This window comes from Peromyscus eremicus, chromosome 15 (assembly GCF_949786415.1).
Source record: "Peromyscus eremicus chromosome 15, PerEre_H2_v1, whole genome shotgun sequence".
Lineage (NCBI taxonomy): Eukaryota > Metazoa > Chordata > Mammalia > Rodentia > Cricetidae > Peromyscus > Peromyscus eremicus.
Genome location: NC_081431.1, coordinates 8,963,158 through 8,982,162, shown reverse-complemented (window position 1 = coordinate 8,982,162; position 19,005 = coordinate 8,963,158). Strand labels below are relative to the sequence as shown.

Genomic DNA, 19,005 nt, shown 5'->3' with positions numbered 1-19,005 from the left:
AACCTTGAGTTGTAATTATTTCTTATGCTGCACCCTTAAGGACATTAAACATACACACACACACACACACACACACACACACACACACACACACACACTCACACACACATATATATATATATGTGTGTGTGTGTGTGTCCATATATATGTACATATAATATATAGTATATGCTTATAATTATGCACATACATGCTTATATATATAAACATGTATCTGTATCTTCATACTTCATATAGTAATGATGATATCTTCACTACTTTATATTTTCATAGTAGACTGTCAGCTCTATAACAAGAAAATAAACTCCAGAGGTTGCTGGGCCTCCTGAAGACTCAATGCCCCTCCCACCCCAGCTTCTTTCTATGTGTCCTCCTTGTAGGAGTCTGAATGTAATGCAAGGTTCCTTCCAACAACAGGCCATGAGCAAGGGGAAGGCACACACATGGCAATAGGAAACTCGATCCAGCACTACCATTTGGTTGAAAGTTCTCTTCAGTTTTCTGTACTGTTTAACTTTGTTTCAAATGAAGAAATCTGTGTTCCACCCATGCTTGAGACCGAGCCAAGCTGCATGACTTCACACTGCCTTTAGGACAGCATTGGATTGCATAACTGCTGAGCTTGTTTGCTCCCAACATCCTGAGATGGAGGATCTGCTATATGATTCAGAACGTAGCACTGGGCCTGTGGAGAGGTCCAACCACGGCTGGCTGGAGTTGGGGAACGTTAACCAAGTGACACATCTGTGTTCTTCCAGTTGAGCTGGCATCTGCAGCAGGGAAAGCCCTTCCTGAGGGAGAAAGCCTGGGAGCTTATACTGTCCTTTTCTTTACAGCTAGTTTTTCTTTGTTTAATTATGTCTACTCTCTTTGGGTGGACCATTTCTCTAGTTCTGATCACACAACACAAAGCGTCCCTCAGTACATTCTGTTCCTTTTAGTAGGTCTCTACCCAATTACAGGAACATGCTCAACTCTCCTCCAAACAGCCATTACTTGCTGAAATTAAAAAAAGTAAAACAATTACAAAGCATTTCAGGGAAATAAAGGCTCACTCAGGGAGAAGCCTAAAACAATCTTTTAAAGATAAGGTTACTGGAAAACCTTTTCTTTGCAATCTCACATAAAGTTAGGTAGGTAAGCAGGTAGATAGATAGATAGATAGATAGATAGATAGATAGATAGGCAGACAGATAGAAAGATAGTTAAGTTTGGTGGATGATAAAGAGATGGTAGATAGTAGATGATAGATAAATAGAGATAATAGGTACATGATAGATGATACATAGAACAAGATGATAGCTATACGACAGATATAGGTGATATATATTTACAAAAATGATTGATAATAAATTTACATAGATATAGAGGATAGATACATAATAGATAGATGATAAACAGATACCATGATCTAATATTTGTATTAATTACTCCAATTTCACAGCATCTAGTAAGTACAGTTTCAAAGGAAGTATGAAAATAACATTTCCTCTGTTGCCTTTGACCTGAAATGTTAGTAAACTCAGGGTCTTATTTTCCTTCACTGTAGGATGGGACTGTGGAGCCAAGGGAAGCAATAGAGAATGGAGTGAGCAACTTTGGAGATGAGTAAAAAAAGAATGAGGTCTGAATTTTGCTAGAAGTACAGTCACAGTCTTTGAGAGAAACAAAGGAATTAGTTGCTAAAGATGAGTTTTCCAGGATCTTTCAGGATACATTTCCTGCCTTTTCATGTCTGTGGGCACCTTGTAAGTCTCTAGCTTTAATTTTGTGAGTGAAATACATTAATTTCAGGTTAAGTACCCCAGGGATAGAAAGTCTGACTCCACCCCTTGAAGGTCCAATAGCTAGAACTATGCTACATATCTTCCTTCCTGGAAAATCAACACTGATTCATGACCAGTGACTTAAACAAGTACAGTAAGTGTTTGGGTTTTTATTTTTCCTTTAAGCAAGGTAGGAAAGATTGCTACCAGAACATTGATGTAGCCTTATGGGTTGAAAGAATTTGGTTCAATAGTTCAATGTGCCTAGGAAGAGGTCAAGCTGCCCCTCTCCGTTGTTAGTAAGCAACCACCAATTCCACAGGGACTTGGGCACTGAGGTTTCTGAAAGGTCCATATTTTCCTTCTGACCTTTGTCATTGAAGACTTGGTATTAGGCTGACTCCTAAAGGTTGACTGACCAAAACCACACTTTTACAGGGTAGGTCCTAACATTGTTCAATCACGTATTAATTACAAAAAACAAAGGTTGATAATACAGTTCATGGGAATAATTTAGCCTTTGTTTCCAGACAGAGCTGCTTTCAAATTCTACAGTACTGCTAGAGGGGAGTGGTACACCTCACTGGAGGATGAGACAGTCTGGGATACAGAGTGAGATTCCATCTTACAGACAGGAAGAAACGGAAAAAAGAAAAACAAAATCTACACCAGAGCTGTCTCATAGAATAGAACTCAACTCAAAAGACAAAAAAATAATTTTTTTAGTAAATAATTTTAAAGAAAACCAGGTGACATTAATTTTAACCATGTGCTTTATTTAAACTCATGCATATCTAAGAATATTTAGATATATAATAGGTAAAAAAATGATTCAATTGAGAAAGTTTAAGTTTTGCACATGTTTGTACCTAAGTCTTTAAAATTTTAGTGAGTATTTTATACCTGTAGCCCATCTCAAGTCAGATTGGCTATGTTTTAATTTCCTAGGTACCGCATGTAACTTACGTATTGGATGAAACTATTCTAGACCCTCCCTTTGCAAACGGTATGGTTGTGGGGGAGTGATCAATCCATTGTGAGTCTCCACTTACTCTCCTATAATATGGTGCTATATAAAATAGAGTTGGGGCTAGAGAGGCTTTTCATTGGTTAAAAAAGCATACTACCCTTGTAGGGGACCCAAATACCCTTGGAACTTCAGTTCCGAGAGGCCCAACACCCTCTTTGGGCTTCTGCATGAGTTTTACTCATATGTATACACACACACACACACACACACACACACACGTAACTAAAAGTAAAACAAATCTTCAAAAAATACATCTACATGAAAGGTTAAATGTGAGAGCAAATTGGCTGAGAGCAGGGTCTAGTGCCAGTCCACAGTTACTATTGCCATGCAATGAAGTTCATTCAACAACCTACTTTTCAATAATTTGGGGCCGTGTCATCGAAAGGCTAGTCCACAGAACTATGAAACATCCTCAGGGATGACTGATGGCTTGACCCATTTGAGAGATATGGGTCTGGAGAATTTTATACATTTGAGTATAAATTGAGGTGGAGATGTGTGGTCCCAAACCACAGTCTAGAAATGAAGAGTTCATTACTAAAAGGACTGCCATGACCCAACACAGAACAGGCATAAGAATATCAAAATGGATGCTCAATGATGAGTCGAAACAGAGCTCAGGATTTCCCCTCATGGTTATTCACAACAAGTAGGCAGACATACAAGTCAGGTATTCTCCTCTTCACTAGAAAGTAAAGAAACATTTGGGAGTGTAGCACAACCATACTACATTTGGTCAGTGGACAGGTACCCTACTTTCAGTCCCCAGCACTACCACCAGAAAGGAAGAAAGGAGGAAAGGAGAAAATGAAGGGAGGGAGGAAGAGAAGGAGGGAGGGAGAGAGAGAAAGAGAGAGAGAAAGAAATAGAGGGAGGGAAGGAGGGAAGGAAAGGAAGGAAGGAAGGAAGGAAGGAAGGAAGGAAGGAAGGAAGGAAGGAAGGAAGGAAGGAAAGGAGTGATACAGTTAGTGAAGGAAGTGAATGGGAAAATTTCTAATGTTTTGGGAGCTGCTAGTGGATCTTTTCATTGTCTGGCCTGTATACTACCCTTTCATTCTCACCCATCAATTAATTGTGCTATGAACTGGGGTAGGTGACAGATTTTGGCTAGCTCACTCTACACAGAACCCTGGACTCAGGTCAGAGTAAAACGCTTCCTCCACTTAAGATCAAATAAGATGTGATGGCAGAAACAAGTGACAAGATGGCAGAGAAGGGACCCATTCTCTATTCTACTTCCATGTTCAAACTGATGGCTTGTTTCTGTGACATGTGGACAACACAGTGGGCACCCAACTAAGTTCTTGCATTAGATAAAGCAAGAAGAGCAGACTGAGTCTCATCTATTTTCTCATTAATTCTATTTATTGAGAGGCTGGCAACTCATTTGAGAAGTGGAGTCCCATAAGTAAGAACCAGGGAGATCTGAGAAAATGGTGTGTGTGTATGTGTGTGTGTGTGTGTGTGTGTGTGTGTGTGTGTGCACGTGCGTGTGCAGTGCTATGGGTAAAACTGAGACAGAAGTAACTGCTCTCAAGCAACGACCCCAGAGTGCACATGGCTTTTGTTATATCTGGCCGGCTCAGTAACTATCCAAGTTATGGGGCGACAGGGGATCCTGTCTAGACCAGTTCTTTTGGCCTTGGGTTTGGCAGAACATAGAACCAGAAAGCCTAATCATGGCCCAAATAGCTCTGCATTTTTTTTTCCTGGTAGACAGTCAAGCTGGGTGGAAACTAAATCCCAAACAATTACCAAATAGTAATAAATGAGAAAATAAAAAGACAGCAAAGCCTTTCTTCGGGTCTTGATAGCTATGTCCTGGCTCTGAAGTCGTAGCATGGTATTTCTGAAGTGAACAGCTGTGTGGTAAAAGCACAGGAGACAGCGTTAAGCACAGCTTTTCCAGTGTACACAGTCACCTCTAGGTCACATGTGGTTTCTAGTCTCAAACATGATTCTTTGACAGGAAGAACACAGCAACATATAACTGAAATAATTTATTTACCACTAGAGCACCACAAAAACCAGACATACATTGTGTTAAAATACAGTATAATTGGTCATCAAAACACATAACAGCTATTCTTATATTCCATTCTTTAAAAACCATGCCAACCATAAAATTGTACTGTTGCTTAACACATACAATCTGCTGCCCCGCCCATATGCTAACATACCCCCTGCCCCCCTCCTACAACCCCTCCCATGGCAATATTTACTAATAGGAAATAAAGACCTGTAGACCCCACAGACAGAGAGAGAGAGAGAGAGAGAGAGAGAGAGAGAGAGAGAGAGAGAGAGAGAGAGAGAGAGAGAGAGATTGAAGAAACTTAAAAAAGAGCAGTCAGTGCATTCAGAAGGAGAGACAAAATCATACAGAACAAAAATGTCATTTTATCTGAGAGAAAAGTATCTGCAGAAATAAGAGGGGGTATACAGAAATAACAGAGAAGTGTAAGGGGAAGGAAAATGAACACACAGGCACATCTGGGTTTGTGTTGTGCCTGACACAAGGGTCATTCACCAGCATTTGCTCTGTCTCTTTTTTGGCTTGCAAATCCTGTTCTTCGTCTTAATGAATTTTGAGGAAAGCTCCCCAAACAAGTATACCATATCAAAGACTTCTCTTTGTATTCACACCTCACTGTGTTCCCATTCAGGTGAGACCATAAATATTTCACTGTTTTGTGGACTAGTTTGTATCTTGAAGCTAAGGAAGTGACGAGGATACCCTGCGAAGCCCACCGTCAGGTCCTGCCTCTCAAAGATGGGACCACCTATTTCCTCAAGCCAAAGCCAACCTCCGCTGTAGAGCATTCTCATTCAGGTGAAAGGAAGAATATTTTGACAATGGAGAATTCGGCTTGTGCTTTTTCAGCCTTCAAAGAATTTCTTTGAAAACCTGAACTTCAGGGAAGTTAATGAAATGATGAATGCTGGTCAGGACTTTTTCCTCCTTTGAAAAACCCAAACAAAGTGTTTCAGTTCTCCCCATAAAACCAAAAGCCTGATTAAAGAAAAAGGCGCTTTTTCTTTTTAAATGTCTGCTTTTTAACAGCAATAAAATTCCACAAATATATGAATTAAAGAAAGCCAGAGAAACTTTTCTTAGCCCAGTCACCAAGATTCTGAGTTCAGATTATTAAACCCTCTCTAAAACTACATTTGTGCTCAGTTCTCTGTTTTCACACATCTCCGTCTTCCCAGGAGAAGCTTTGTCATCGGACCTGACTAGTTAGTCCTGACACAGAAAAGATTGAGGATGACTGTAGAACTCAAGCATATCTTTTTGTTTTTCTTTGTATGTTTGTTTTTGTTTTTTTTTTATCTTTTGGAAAAGAAAAGGGAGAAAAATGGACCCGGGTATCTTATGTCATTAAATGGACAATACATAAAAGACAAGCAGAGAAGATACTATTTAAAAAAAAAATGAATTTGTAGTGCAAGTCAAAATCTAGGGGTTTTATTCAAAGATACTGGCCAGCTAAAGGAAACAAACATACAATCTGAATGACCATTTAAAAAAAAGTCCAAATTTAAGTTCAATCTAAATCATAATCATTATTACAGAACATCAAAAATACGGTAAGGATCTACATATTACATATAAAGTAGTTAATGTTTTGATTTAATAGTTTGTAAAACAGATCTGCAGATGTGTTTTCAATTATGCTGGCTTCTAGACCCATCTATTTTAATAGTATCAGTGTGATTACATATCCCAAGACAAAGGAAAAAAACCTGTATCGGCGCTCTACGGCCACTTCACGGTCCAAAGTCTGACAAAACACGTCAAAACAGGTCAACATTTCACTGGCTTCCTTAAACTGGCAAAGAACCATTTACAATTAAAAGAAAGAAAAAAACAAAGCAATCTCCCAGATTCCCACTGACTCCAGGCTTTCTTCCTTAACAGGCCTTCTCAGTGCATGGCCGCCCGTGAAGCTTCTGCAGGCAGTTGGTGCACAGCTCGTCTTCTTGGGGCTTCTACACTTTTGCAGACTTAAGTCCTCTCTATATAAGGACTCATAGGGATTTCATCCTGGTATGACCGCCTGTTTTTCCAGCTCGTTTGAGTTCAAATTCCTTAAGCCATCCATGAGTTTGTGGCAAAGCATTTGGTCTCCATTTTATACACCTGTTTTGTTTTCCAAGGGCAATGAAAGGTTCATTATATAGTAACACACAATAAATAACCCACTGTTAGCTCAGAGGAAGGGACAGGGAAGGTGCCCACTGCAGAGCAATACAGAGGAACCAGGAGAAGCACGGCGAAGTGTGGGTGCAAACGATACGTACAACTCCACTGAACGGATTTCCTGTTTTGTTTTTCTTTCACATAATTAACACTAACAAATTCTTCCAGTGTTTATTTTTTCTTTAAAAAAAAAAAAAAGATGTTTTCTTTTTGTGTCTCTCATGAAGTAGGCGAAATGCAGACTAAAGCCTTCCGTGGCATTTTGTCACTGTAATCTCAGGTGCCAGTTTTAACAAACAGAACACAAGCTTGCAAAATGTTTGAACTAGTACCGCTTTTCCTCCATTTTTTCCTTTAAACACTGATGAATCAAAACTCCCTCATGTCATAAACATCATCATCATCATCATCATCATCATCATCATCGCTGTCATTGTCATGCGTCATTGTCACCGTGATTTTCGTGTCGTGGCTTTTCTGAGGACCTTAGCTGCATTTACAAGACTTGACGATCATGTTGGAAAGTTGTTCGATCTTGGGTGTGTTACCAATGTAGTAGAGGATGGTCAGTGGCTCCAGATCTTGGGACACACAGCAAGGGGAAGCAGAGGCTTCAGGATTTATGGTATTGTACAAACTGAGGACCTGAGTGACACAACACAGGGACACACACACAAGCAAGTGATTAGTTTCATTTGTGTTTAAATTTTGTACTTACGTGCATGTGTGTGTACCTACAAGCAGGGGCCAGAGGTTGATGGTGGATGTCTTCCTCAGTCTCTCTCCACTTCATTATCTATCTATCTATCTATCTATCTATCTATCTATCTATCTATCTATCTATCATCTATCTACCATCTACTTATCAATCATCAATCTATCTATCATCTATCTATGTATCTATCTATCAATCTATCTACCATCTACCTATCAATCATCTATCTATGTATCTATGTATCTATCATTTATCTATGTATCTATGTATGTATGTATGTATGTATCTATCTATATCTATTTTAGGCTGGGTCTCTTGCTGAATCTGGAGCTTGTTGATTTGGCTTAGGTTGGCTTGGTCAATGAGCTCCAGGGATGCTCCTGTCTCTATCTCTCACAGCCTGAGGTTATAAGAGTACATCACCACATCTGGCTTTTATGTGATTGATGGGGATATGAACTCAGGTCCTCATGCTTACTGCATTTTACACACTGAGTCACTTCCCCAGCTCAGGGCCACTGAGTAGGCAATCTCAATTATTTGTTTTCTTACCTCTAAGTTATTGTCAGACTGGCTTGTGTCCTTAGCAATGACAGATTTAGACTTTTCCCACAGGCTGCCTTTTGTTCTTTTTGTACATATTAAACAAATGATCCCATAAAAAGTCTGATTACACCAAACTGTTCGGTTAGCAGATTTTCCTATTTTTTCCCAATAAATCTACTGGCCTTTGCTATACAAAGGCCTCAGTCCTCCTGCTATATCATCTTGTTTGTATATAAATTCCATATAAACCAAGGTTTCATGAATATCCATTTTATATTCCCACACAGGTTAAGAGCTCCTTGAGTTCAAGGACTCTGCTCACTTTGTTTATGCCTTGTAACTCTAGGAAGTCTTGTCTGGACAGTATACGATTCATATGCTCAGGGACAAAATGACAAATAGAGGAATAATAATTCTTACAAGAGCCATAATCGACCCTCAGGTATAGACAGGATGCCCGCCTGCAGCAGGATATCTTCCTGTCAAACGACTTCACAAGCCAATGAAATGTCACATTTTCTTTTTTAAAAAATCCTTTTCCTTACAATGACATAATTACAGTGATGTTAAGAAGGGAGGAAAAATCAACATGAAAGCCACATGGATTCTTTGTTTTGTTTCACTTTGATACAAAGTCTTCCTTTGTAGCCCACACTATATAATAGACCAGGCTGGCCTTGAACTTACTATATAGCTCAGGTTGGCCTTAAACTCACAATCCTCCTGCCTTAGCCACTTGAGTTCTAGAATTACAGGTGTGCACTACCCTACCCAACTAGTTAATCTACAGTTCCAATTGTTCACTTTCTTCTATTTTGCTTAAATCAATAATAGTAACTGACCCTCCATTAACATTTGTCACGCTAAATGGGGATGACCAAGTTCAAGAACTAAACACCTCGTCCTACAATAGAAGAGAAAGTGCTGTACATAGGTCTGTAGTTTTATTCCATTCTCCATCACAGGAGTGTGTGGCTCTTATTGATGGAAGTGTGTAGGTTACCCAGTGATGACAGAGATATTTCCAAGGATGCCATTAATGTGTTAGTCAAACAAGTGACCTTTTCCTCGAGATTCCCTGGGATGTTTTCAACTGAGGACAAGAGACCTGTTGAGCGAAGCAACACTGAATACTTTATTAGGCTACCCCTGGCTTCTTGGGGAACTGTCCAAACCACATATTTGTGACCATGACAGTTATTCTTCCTTCTCCTTGAAAAACAAGCTTGGCCTCAGCCTTCACACACTCCCTCTGTGTATCAGGGAGGAGAATTACGTTTCGACTTGGCAACTGGGCCCTGCCCGCGTTACAGCTACTGCCGCTGCAGTCCAGATGAAGCAGGCTGGCCAGAGAACTCAGACAAAGGGACGGCATGAGCCAGCTTCCCTCACATGGCCAAGCACGTGGTCAGCCCTGAGTGCCAAGCCTACAGGGCCACTGGGAAGATGACTGGAGGAGGGGAAGCCATGTTTGCTCATTTCAATTCCAGTCCAGGCAGGCATTTAGAAGTAAATAGACCTCATATTCCACTAATACATAATTTTTCATAAGCAGGAAAGAGCCATTTTTTAATAACACAGAATTGTCTAAAATAATTGATAACCCCCCAACTCTTGAATTCAGCCAAATGCGATCTCTCTGGCAGCAGATTCGTTTTCCTACCCTGCAGTGAAGGCAATGTTTCTAATGCCTCTTTAATAAGGAGATTTACAGAGCATAAAGAGCAGAATAGAAACCTCTCCTTGCTGCACATTTTAGGAATTAAGCTCAGAAAGATGGAGCAATGGGGACCGGGTTATAAAACAAGCGGGGCTGCGATCCAAGCTCCGGGCTGCCACTTTTTTTGCTTTCATCTTGGGCAAGGCACCCACACAATCTAAATCTAATTTCTTTGTTTTTAGAAAAATCCTGTTTGAACAAGACCATGTCTGAAGTCTTCCCATCTCTAAAACCCTACATCATAAGCCACAAAGAGGAAGCCCATGGATGAATACATCAGTACGTAGAAAACGTTGTGCTCATCTGGGCTGGGGACTCATGGCATCCAGTCTTGGATCTTCTTGCTGAGATAGTCCTCTGTCCTCACTGAAGAAGCTTGATAAAATATTTAGCTATGTGTTCGCTTTGGGTCCTACTCATAAAGATTTATAGAGACAGAAGTGGTAGTGCATATGTAATCCCAACACTTGGAAGACAGAAGAGACAGGAGGATTGCCATAAGTTCAAGGCCAGCCTGATCTACATAGTGAATTTCAGGACAGCCAATGCTACACAATGAGATCCTGTAACAAAAAAAGCAACCACCAACAAAAGAAGTTATAGAGATATCCATCTTAAATATATACATTGTATTTTACAATAACTATTGAGTTTGGCATTGTTGTTATTGTTATTATTATTATTATCATTACTGACTTAGGCAAGAGTAGGAGAGACAAACAATTCAGATACGTACCTTGGTGTGCTGAGTGTCTGAACTCCATAGATATGGGCACGCCCCAGCACAGAAGTTGGCATTGTACCCTTTGGGTTCATGGATCCATTTCCACCCAAGATCCCTCTTGAAATCAATGTAAAGAGGGCGAAGGCAGCAATTATCCTGCACATTTCTGTTAAAAGAAGAAGCAGTGGGGAATTGGGGGTTGATTTCACATGTATCTCACCCTGAGTCAAAAAAATGACCCATTAACTCATTCCACTCATAGCAAACACCATGAAACTGGCTAGGAGGGCTCTCTTGTCACCTTACACGATGTCAACAGTGAGATACCATAATGAGTCCCTGGACTACTGTCCCGGATGTATTCTATACCCTGGCCTTTTTGTCTATGACCTGGAAAAATCAATATTCATCTTCAATGAATTAAGAGTAAGCGAGAAGACAGTTGAAAGGGGCAGAATCCTTCCTGCTGAACAGCTACCATCCAGTCTCTACTGCTGTTTTGTGCACACAATGGACAAAATACAACAGATATTTTCAGAGAGCCCCTGGAGGCATTTCCCTTTGAGAATATATCCTATGCTTTACCACTTATTAGCTAGATCTAGGAATGAATCAGAGTTCAGGAAATATGGAGTCTTGTTGCCATAGTCACTGTCTCTGTCAACCGAAATGTCCTCCTCTACCTGTGACCTATGACACAGTGAGCACCTCATGAAGAGGCCCCTGCCCCTGATCCACAACTTCTAAAACAAGGAGTCCTCCCCCTACAGGAAGCACAGAAGGTCATGTATTCATCTTCCCCTTCAGGAATTCATGCAAAAGTGGCAAACAAATTCTTGCAGCTCAAGGTATGGCCATCAGCCTTCTTGTACCATCTTATTTCTATAACTCAGAAAGAGATCAGACCCCAGGTGAAGACTTTACATAAGTGATGGGTCTTACTGATGTAGCCAAAATCTCAAGGAAACTTACATTTGTTTTGTGGGCAAAGAGTCATCAGAACTTACCAGAACCCAAGCACTTCAGAGAGACTTGAAGAAAACACCCCCGGGGTTAGTTTTCTCCCTTCCCACCTGGTTCATTGCCAGAGAGCTAAGGACCATAGTACAGAAAGAACTGTTGAAAGTCCTCAGGAAACCTCAATGATATGGCTGCCTAAATAAGACCTGAGCAAGTACAACACCAATTGACATGCCAGCATGGATGGGGTAAATGTCTCAGGGCCCTGCTCCCAGATGAAGGTCTATAGATCATCAATGATGGCTAAGAGATGAAGAATTAGTCTTCCCCAGACATGTAACCCTTATTGGTTATCTAACCCAAAGTGATCAGCCTAAAACATATATAAATAAGTAACACTAAGTAGAGTAAGCAGGTTGCATTTATGTGTTTATTTGTGTGTGTGTGTGTGTGTGTGTGTGTGTGTGTGTGTGTGTGTGTGTAAAACAATAACAATCAAAGAAAAGGAGGCCATGAATTTGGGAGGGAGCATAGGATAAAAGGAAGGGGTTGGAGGGTACTATAATTATATTTTAACAAAAAATAAAATATTTTTAGTTAGTCCTTGGGGAGAATGCTGTTATGAGATTCAAAAGCTTTACTGTCTCTACAAACTGGCCTTGAGCAATGACTTCAGTTCAGGTCCATATATGGAGGAAAAGCAAAGACAATGCAGGGGTTAACAGAAGCGATCATTTGTTTTTAGTTTCATTTCTTTACCTAAAGCAATAGGCGGCATCCAAAGCACGCTTCTTCCGCCGGTTGGACTGTTGTGACTCCAGTCTGTAGGAGGGCAACAACATTAGCAGGAGATGTGGGGTCTTCCCACTGTTTTTTTTCCTAGTGGACTTTATAGTTTTCTGATCACCACTGGTATATGTGGAGGTGCCATCAATACCTTGAAAAAACGCATTTGGGTAATAAATATTTAGCTTTACCTTTGTCAAATATAAGCAGCAATATTTATATCATACAGTTTCCCCATGTATGCGGTCACAAACAACAGTGATGACTACTGCAGCTGCACCGACTGGCTATCATCATTCCCCACAGAAACAGATAGGGCACAATGGGCCTCCCACAAGCAACAAAGAACACATCTAAATGGGCCTCTTGTCCAAAGGCAGTTCTGTGTTGAAGGCCAGGCTATTACTGGGAGAAGTCACTACAGAAGAAGTCTTTGACCTATGGTCCAAGGGCAATCTAGGCGGTTTATTTTAGTCCATCCTCAGTGTGGGCTGTGTTCAAGCTCTCAGCAACAGAACACACAGCCATAGAGCATGCCTTGTCGCCTGGTTCCCTCTTTTCCTGAGACCGTCAACCCAGAAGACTTTCCTAATGAGCATAACCCGAGGTACAGCTAAACAGCCGTGAACTAGGTTCAAGTGAAACAGAACTCACCCTTACCTAATGCTATTTTGGGAAGCTGCGCAGAAAGAGCTTTTTCATTTATTTTTATGGCATCCTCAACACTTTTCTGATTCCATCTGAGATTTAGAAACTTGAGCTCCCCAAAGCATGCTCGAGAGACTGCCAGTTTAAGCATTTAATCTCCACTCAAGAGAATCGTGGCTAGGTTAGAGACCAAAATAAATCTCTACACCTTCAGGGAGTATTTTTCCATGAGCAAGGGCCACCGAGGATTTCTAAAAGTGGATTGAGGTCCCAGGTGAGGTTATGAGGGAAGGCTGGCAGATGCCACATGTGTGGCATGGACTTCCCTTTCACCTCCTCACCCAACAATTCTGTCTCATAAGTCAAGTGGCATCTTCATTTACTCCGTATGCTGATGAATTCAACTCAAAGGTGAGCAGGAGAAATGAAAGCCTCATTCTGTGTTTATTAGCTGCTACAGAAACCTGGTAAAGAAGCCACTTGCAGTAGTGGGTGCAGGCTAGAAAAAAGGTGCCTCCCAACACCGGGAAGGTGAGTTACAGAAACTGACATGTGAGACAATTCTCTTCTTTAGTGAAATGTATTTGTTGATGCTTGAAATTTTGCTTGGGGGTGGGCAGGGTAAGAAATGGATTTCTTTGAATCCTTGTTATCTACTTCAATATCTCAGCAGATGGGAAGCTGGTTTGCTTAAGTGAAAAATTAAGGGCTTAATAACTGAGCAGTAGTTCACAGGGTTACTTAGCCAGTTTTGTCACTAGGCATGAAGCAGTGAAAATCTGGAGTCTATTTCTTTCTTCCAATCCTTCCCACGTAAAAGAAAATATTTTCATTTTATCTTTTCATTGTGTGTGTGTGTGTGTGTGTGTGTGTGTGTGTGTGTGTGTGTGTGTGCCCTTGAGTGCAGGTACCCTTGGAGGCCAGAAGAGGTCGCCAGATTCCCCTGGAACAGGAGTTATAAGCAGTTGTGAGCTCCCTGGTGTGGGTTCCGGGTACTGAACTCAGATCTTTTGCAAGAGCAGTACCTGCTCTTAACCACTGAGTCCTCTCTCCAGGCACACTTCGTACTTTCTTCTCTCTCCCACTGAGCAGATCATCGCCCAGATAAATGAAAGTTTCCACCCTTCACCAAACAATGCCATTTTCACACACAAACTGGCTTCGCCCCTCAGAAGAGACTCTCAGAGTGAGGAGAAAGCCTCGGTTACCTGCAAATCTCGCTTCGAGCTCTTCACTTTTATTGGGGATGATGTAATTATTCGATGGCACGAAGGTACAGCAGGGGCAGTGCAAACTTATCTTGAATCCCAGGTTCCTGTCTGGAAAACAGAAAGTTAAGGAAGTCATTTGTACATGTGCCGTCTGCGTCTGCAGTCCAGTCACGCGCTGTTGGGCCCATATCTAGGGAGAGAAGAAGAAGGTGCCGTGTAACCTTTGTGGTGAAGCCACTCATGCACAGCGTCAGTCACGTCGAAGGAGAGCCATTCGCCCTCCGCTCTCGTTTTCACAACCTTGCTATCGATGTAGCGCTGGGTTGGGGATGTTAAGTCTTTGGATTTGAGGATCTAGAGAGGGAAAAGAACAAGAGAAACCACTCAGCTGGATGCTGACAGGATTACCAAACCCAAACCAATCACACTATTCCAAGTCATTATTGACGTTTAGCTCCAAGCCTGTCTTCACACATCGCCATCCCGACAGTGTGGTTCCGTGAATGAGAACATAATACCAGCCATTTGTTCTGGAAAGTACAACTACGAAATCCGCTGTGTGTTTTGATAAAGATGGCCGCAACCATAAAGTCTGGTGTCAAAGAAAAGTGACAGTCGTTATTTTACTTCACTGACAAAAGTTCTGTAACAATCCGCTGTATTTTTTTTTAATGCTATGAAGTTTGTGGCTTTGTTGTTCTGTCTCCTTACTTCTTTAATTTGGGGATCTGGGAGATGAGGGTGCAGTTCAGAAGACCCACACCCTCCCTCCCAGGTCCCTGGATTATACATCTTCTCATAGAGAGAGAAAGGGCTTGCCCCTGTTTCCTAAATCTGCTGGCGTTAAAATATGTGCCCTGCTTTTGAGGTAAACCTCTGGCTGGGATTTTGACTCTCAGTGTGATGTGTGATTTATGATGAAATCCTGCATCCTGCCATCTCAGAAGGACTTTGGGCAGGAACGGTCTGGCACAGTGTGCCAATCAGAGTCTGAAAACAGATCCGCCTGAGCACCAAGACTTCAGGAAGATAGAGAAGGAGCTGTGACAGGAAGCTCTGGGATTTCAACGGGGAGTGTACATCTGAGGCAGTTTCTACAAGTCTGTTTTAAAATGATCATGTTTTATGAACTAAACTGTGACCCTAAGTTTCCCGGAGCTCTAGTGAATCCTATGTGCAGCCCATGGCTTGCCCTTCAGCAGTACTGAGGGGCTCCAGTCTTAGTGTTGTATACAGATCTTCCTGATTCTCAGTCTACTTTTGAGGGTATTTCCTACTTAGGGATTTGGTCCCTCTGGTAAATCATAAGCTTCTGCAGACCATGGGGTCATGCTATCAACTTGCAGCATTTCAAAGAGTAACACTCCACTGATTCAACAGCTACTAAAATGATCTAGTAGATAGATTTGTTCCCTAGTAAGCTGCAAAACCAAAACACGTTACCTTCCAACTAGTTGTTAATGCATTCTTCCCCCTACCCACCCACCTGTACACACACACACACACACACACACACACACACACACACACACACACATTTTTTTTTAATGCTATGAAGTTTGTGGCTTTGTTGTTCTGTCTCCTTACTTCTTTAATTTGGGGATCTGGGAGATGAGGGTGCAGTTCAGAAGACCCACACCCTCCCTCCCAGGTCCCTGGATTATACATCTTCTCATAGAGAGAGAAAGGGCTTGCCCCTGTTTCCTAAATCTGCTGGCGTTAAAATATGTGCCCTGCTTTTGAGGTAAACCTCTGGCTGGGATTTTGACTCTCACCTTCACAGTTTGCTTCAGATAATATGGCAACAAATGCTTCCTGGGATCTTTGGAGTTAGAGTACATTCACCCCAGGATTGACAAAGTACTGTGAGAAGAAAGAAGCCAGAGTTGGGGCTGCAGTTCAGTGAGAGAGTGCTTGCCTGGCATCCCCAGAGTAGAGAAGGAAGGGAGGGAGGGAGGGAGGGGGGGGAGGGAGGGAGGGAGGAAGGAGGAAGGGAGGAAAAAGGAGGAGGCGGGAAGGACAAAGAGAGAGGGAGGAAGGAAGGAAGGAAGAAAGGGAGGGAGGGATAGGGAAAAAAGGGTGGTACAAAAGGAAATAAAAACAGTAAAGGAGGGGGGAGGGAAAGACAAAGAGGAGGAAGGATGGAGAGAAGAAGGGAAGAAAAGAAAGAAAACAGACTCGTGCATCTACATGCTCAGGTGTCCTCATGACCTTTGGACAAATTTACTCCACAGGCCTGTCCCAGTGGACAAACCCCACTAAACAGAAGAATGTAGGGCTAATCATGATCCTGTAAGAGGCAAGAAGTTCTTTTTACCAGTTAAAGAAAAGCAGTGAATATGACTTGAGGGCTGGGTACAATGGACTCCAGGCTTAACGCATGCTATTTGGTTTAATTTAATCCTCCAAAGATTCCTATAAAGTAGTTTAAGCAAATGGAAAATCAGGGAGGATTCAAAGCCCGCCCCACCCCCAAGCCATTTTCCCACTTTGTTATGACAATCAGAGTGGGGCTATGGGGTCACGACCCTTTTTCACAGGATAGAAAGAATTCAATAATCAAAGCAAAAATCTTTGAAGAAGATTATACTAAATCTCGATGCAGGCGGAATGCATACCTAGTTGACTGAGGATGACATAAAACGTTAAAGACGCAGCCCTGCATCCATGAGTCCTCTATGGAGAAGAGCTGTCTTGGGCGAATAAGACACAACTTATCCAACTGAGAAGAAGTGGCACAATGACAAAAACAAGAGTGGAAGTGGAATTTCATCCATTTCCCCGACTGGCCAATGGTTCGGAGCATGCCCAGACTCATCCTTCTTTTAGGACTTTTCTCCTAGTAGGTCTTCTATGAGGTGCTGCATTGTTAGGAGGTAATCTGGATACTTTCTGTGCTCTTAATAGCTTATTCATCTGCATATAATTAACACTTAGGGCTACTACCCAGAACAAAAACTCAGTTTCATTGTTGAAGTAATTATATCTAAATTACATATTATATAATTATTTGATACTATGATAGAACAATTTTTATGATTATAAATTTTGAATATAAAATTAAATGTATATCCAATGTCTATGATATATATGACACATTTACATGATTCCATCTACACACACATATGCATATACACAATATCTAGTCTCACTGAGGACAAGAATATCATGACCATATTAACCAAATGGATGAAAAAGGCATACTGGCAAATTGATAGAAAAATTTTTATTCTCTTTACATTTCTGTACATGTGTGAGAGTGTCTGGAAGCACTACTGTCGTGGTAGGTGTGGTGGGCAGAGCACAGGATACAGGTGTCGGTTCTCACCACCACTGTGTGGGTCTCAGGGATGGAACTCGGGTCAGCAGGTTGGTGGCAGGCATCTTTGTCCACTGAGCCACCTCACCAGCCTATTGATGGGGATTCTGTTCCTTACAGGGGAGTAAATCTACATTATCCCGATTTCAAGAGGGGGAATAAAGGATAGCAAAGGGACTCTGGCTTTTTCTGTTGTGAATCCCCTGAAGAGTTAGGGATTGCGGCTTCCTCAACCACAGCGCACTGCAAGGCTCGGGCAATGGACAACTCACTTTTTTACATCAGAGAAGGGCATGCTGGATTGTTTTTATCCAGGTTTGAGAGTCATGAAAAGGCCACAAGTCAATAACCCCAAGAAAGACAGGAGGCCACGTAATTCTGGGACAGAGAAGTGCTGGTTTTTCTTTCTGCTCAGTCAGTGTCTTGAACTCTCCGGACAATGACTTCTTAAATTCACTCACAGTCCTGACTCCACTCTTCTCCTGTCCTGAGCAGAAACAGGAAACAGTTGTTTCTCATCACTCAGAGAATAGTCCTCCTGCTCCTGAAGACTGTTATTAAGTCCCCTCAGCACGCATGTTTTCTCTCTAAGCTAAATAAATGGAGTTCCTTTAGACCGTGTTTAGAGGGGCAGACTCCCAAACCTTCAATCATCTGAGAGGCTAACAAGGACTGATGATGCTTTTTAAAAGTGTACCTCCACAGGCTTCATGGTTTCCTCCTCAGAACTGTCTAGAAAAAGCTTCTACTCACACCTTACCGTGGAATCTTCACTTCAAAGCTATCTTTAAAAGCTATACATGCCACTCCTCCATTCCCTGTTTATTCCCATTTACCAGCATGTTAAATTAAGTCTAAAGAGAAGATGTATCCCAGGGAGTAAACCTGATGTCTCTCTTCACTGGGCCTTTCCTACATTCGAGAAGTCATAAAAAGTGTTGGGGAGGTAATTCTAGCAATAAAGTGCCTGTCCTGCCAGCAAGAGGATCTGAGTTCAGATTCCCAGTACTCACATGAAAAGTCAGGCATGGTGGCATGCATCTGTAACTACAGTACAGGAGCAGAGGCAGGAGGATTTCAGAAGGTCACCAGCCAGTCAGCCTTGCTGAATGGATAAGCTCCAGGTTCACTGAGAAGCCACTTAAACAGTGAAAGGCTATCAAAGAGCACATCCAATATTGATCTCTGGCTTCCACATGAATGTACACACACACACACACACACACACACACACACACACACACACACAGAAGTCACAGCAAAAAAGGACTAGACCTTCTTTAGCCTTTGCTACCTGAGCTGTTCTCTTGGCTCTAAACCAGGGCATCAAATGTGACCAGCTGCTGGGTCCTTCTGGATCCAAAGTCACTTGTTGC

The 19,005-nt window shown here is 41.7% G+C and overlaps 1 protein-coding gene across 2 annotated transcripts in view; it reads right to left on the bottom strand.

Annotated features, from left to right (window-relative positions):
* Nucleotides 1-6,142: 6,142 nt before the first annotated feature.
* Tgfb2 (transforming growth factor beta 2) overlaps nt 6,143-19,005 on the bottom strand; it is an 86,012-nt gene continuing 73,149 nt past the window's right edge. For both annotated transcript variants that reach the window (XM_059280450.1, XM_059280449.1), the window contains 5 exons: nt 14,532-14,664; nt 14,308-14,418; nt 12,425-12,602; nt 10,718-10,871; nt 6,143-7,645 (listed from right to left, as the gene is read on the bottom strand). In XM_059280450.1, the coding sequence (XP_059136433.1) occupies nt 7,487-7,645; nt 10,718-10,871; nt 12,425-12,602; nt 14,308-14,418; nt 14,532-14,664 (735 nt within the window). In that variant the 3' untranslated portion in view covers nt 6,143-7,486. The remainder of the gene's footprint in view (nt 7,646-10,717; nt 10,872-12,424; nt 12,603-14,307; nt 14,419-14,531; nt 14,665-19,005) is intronic.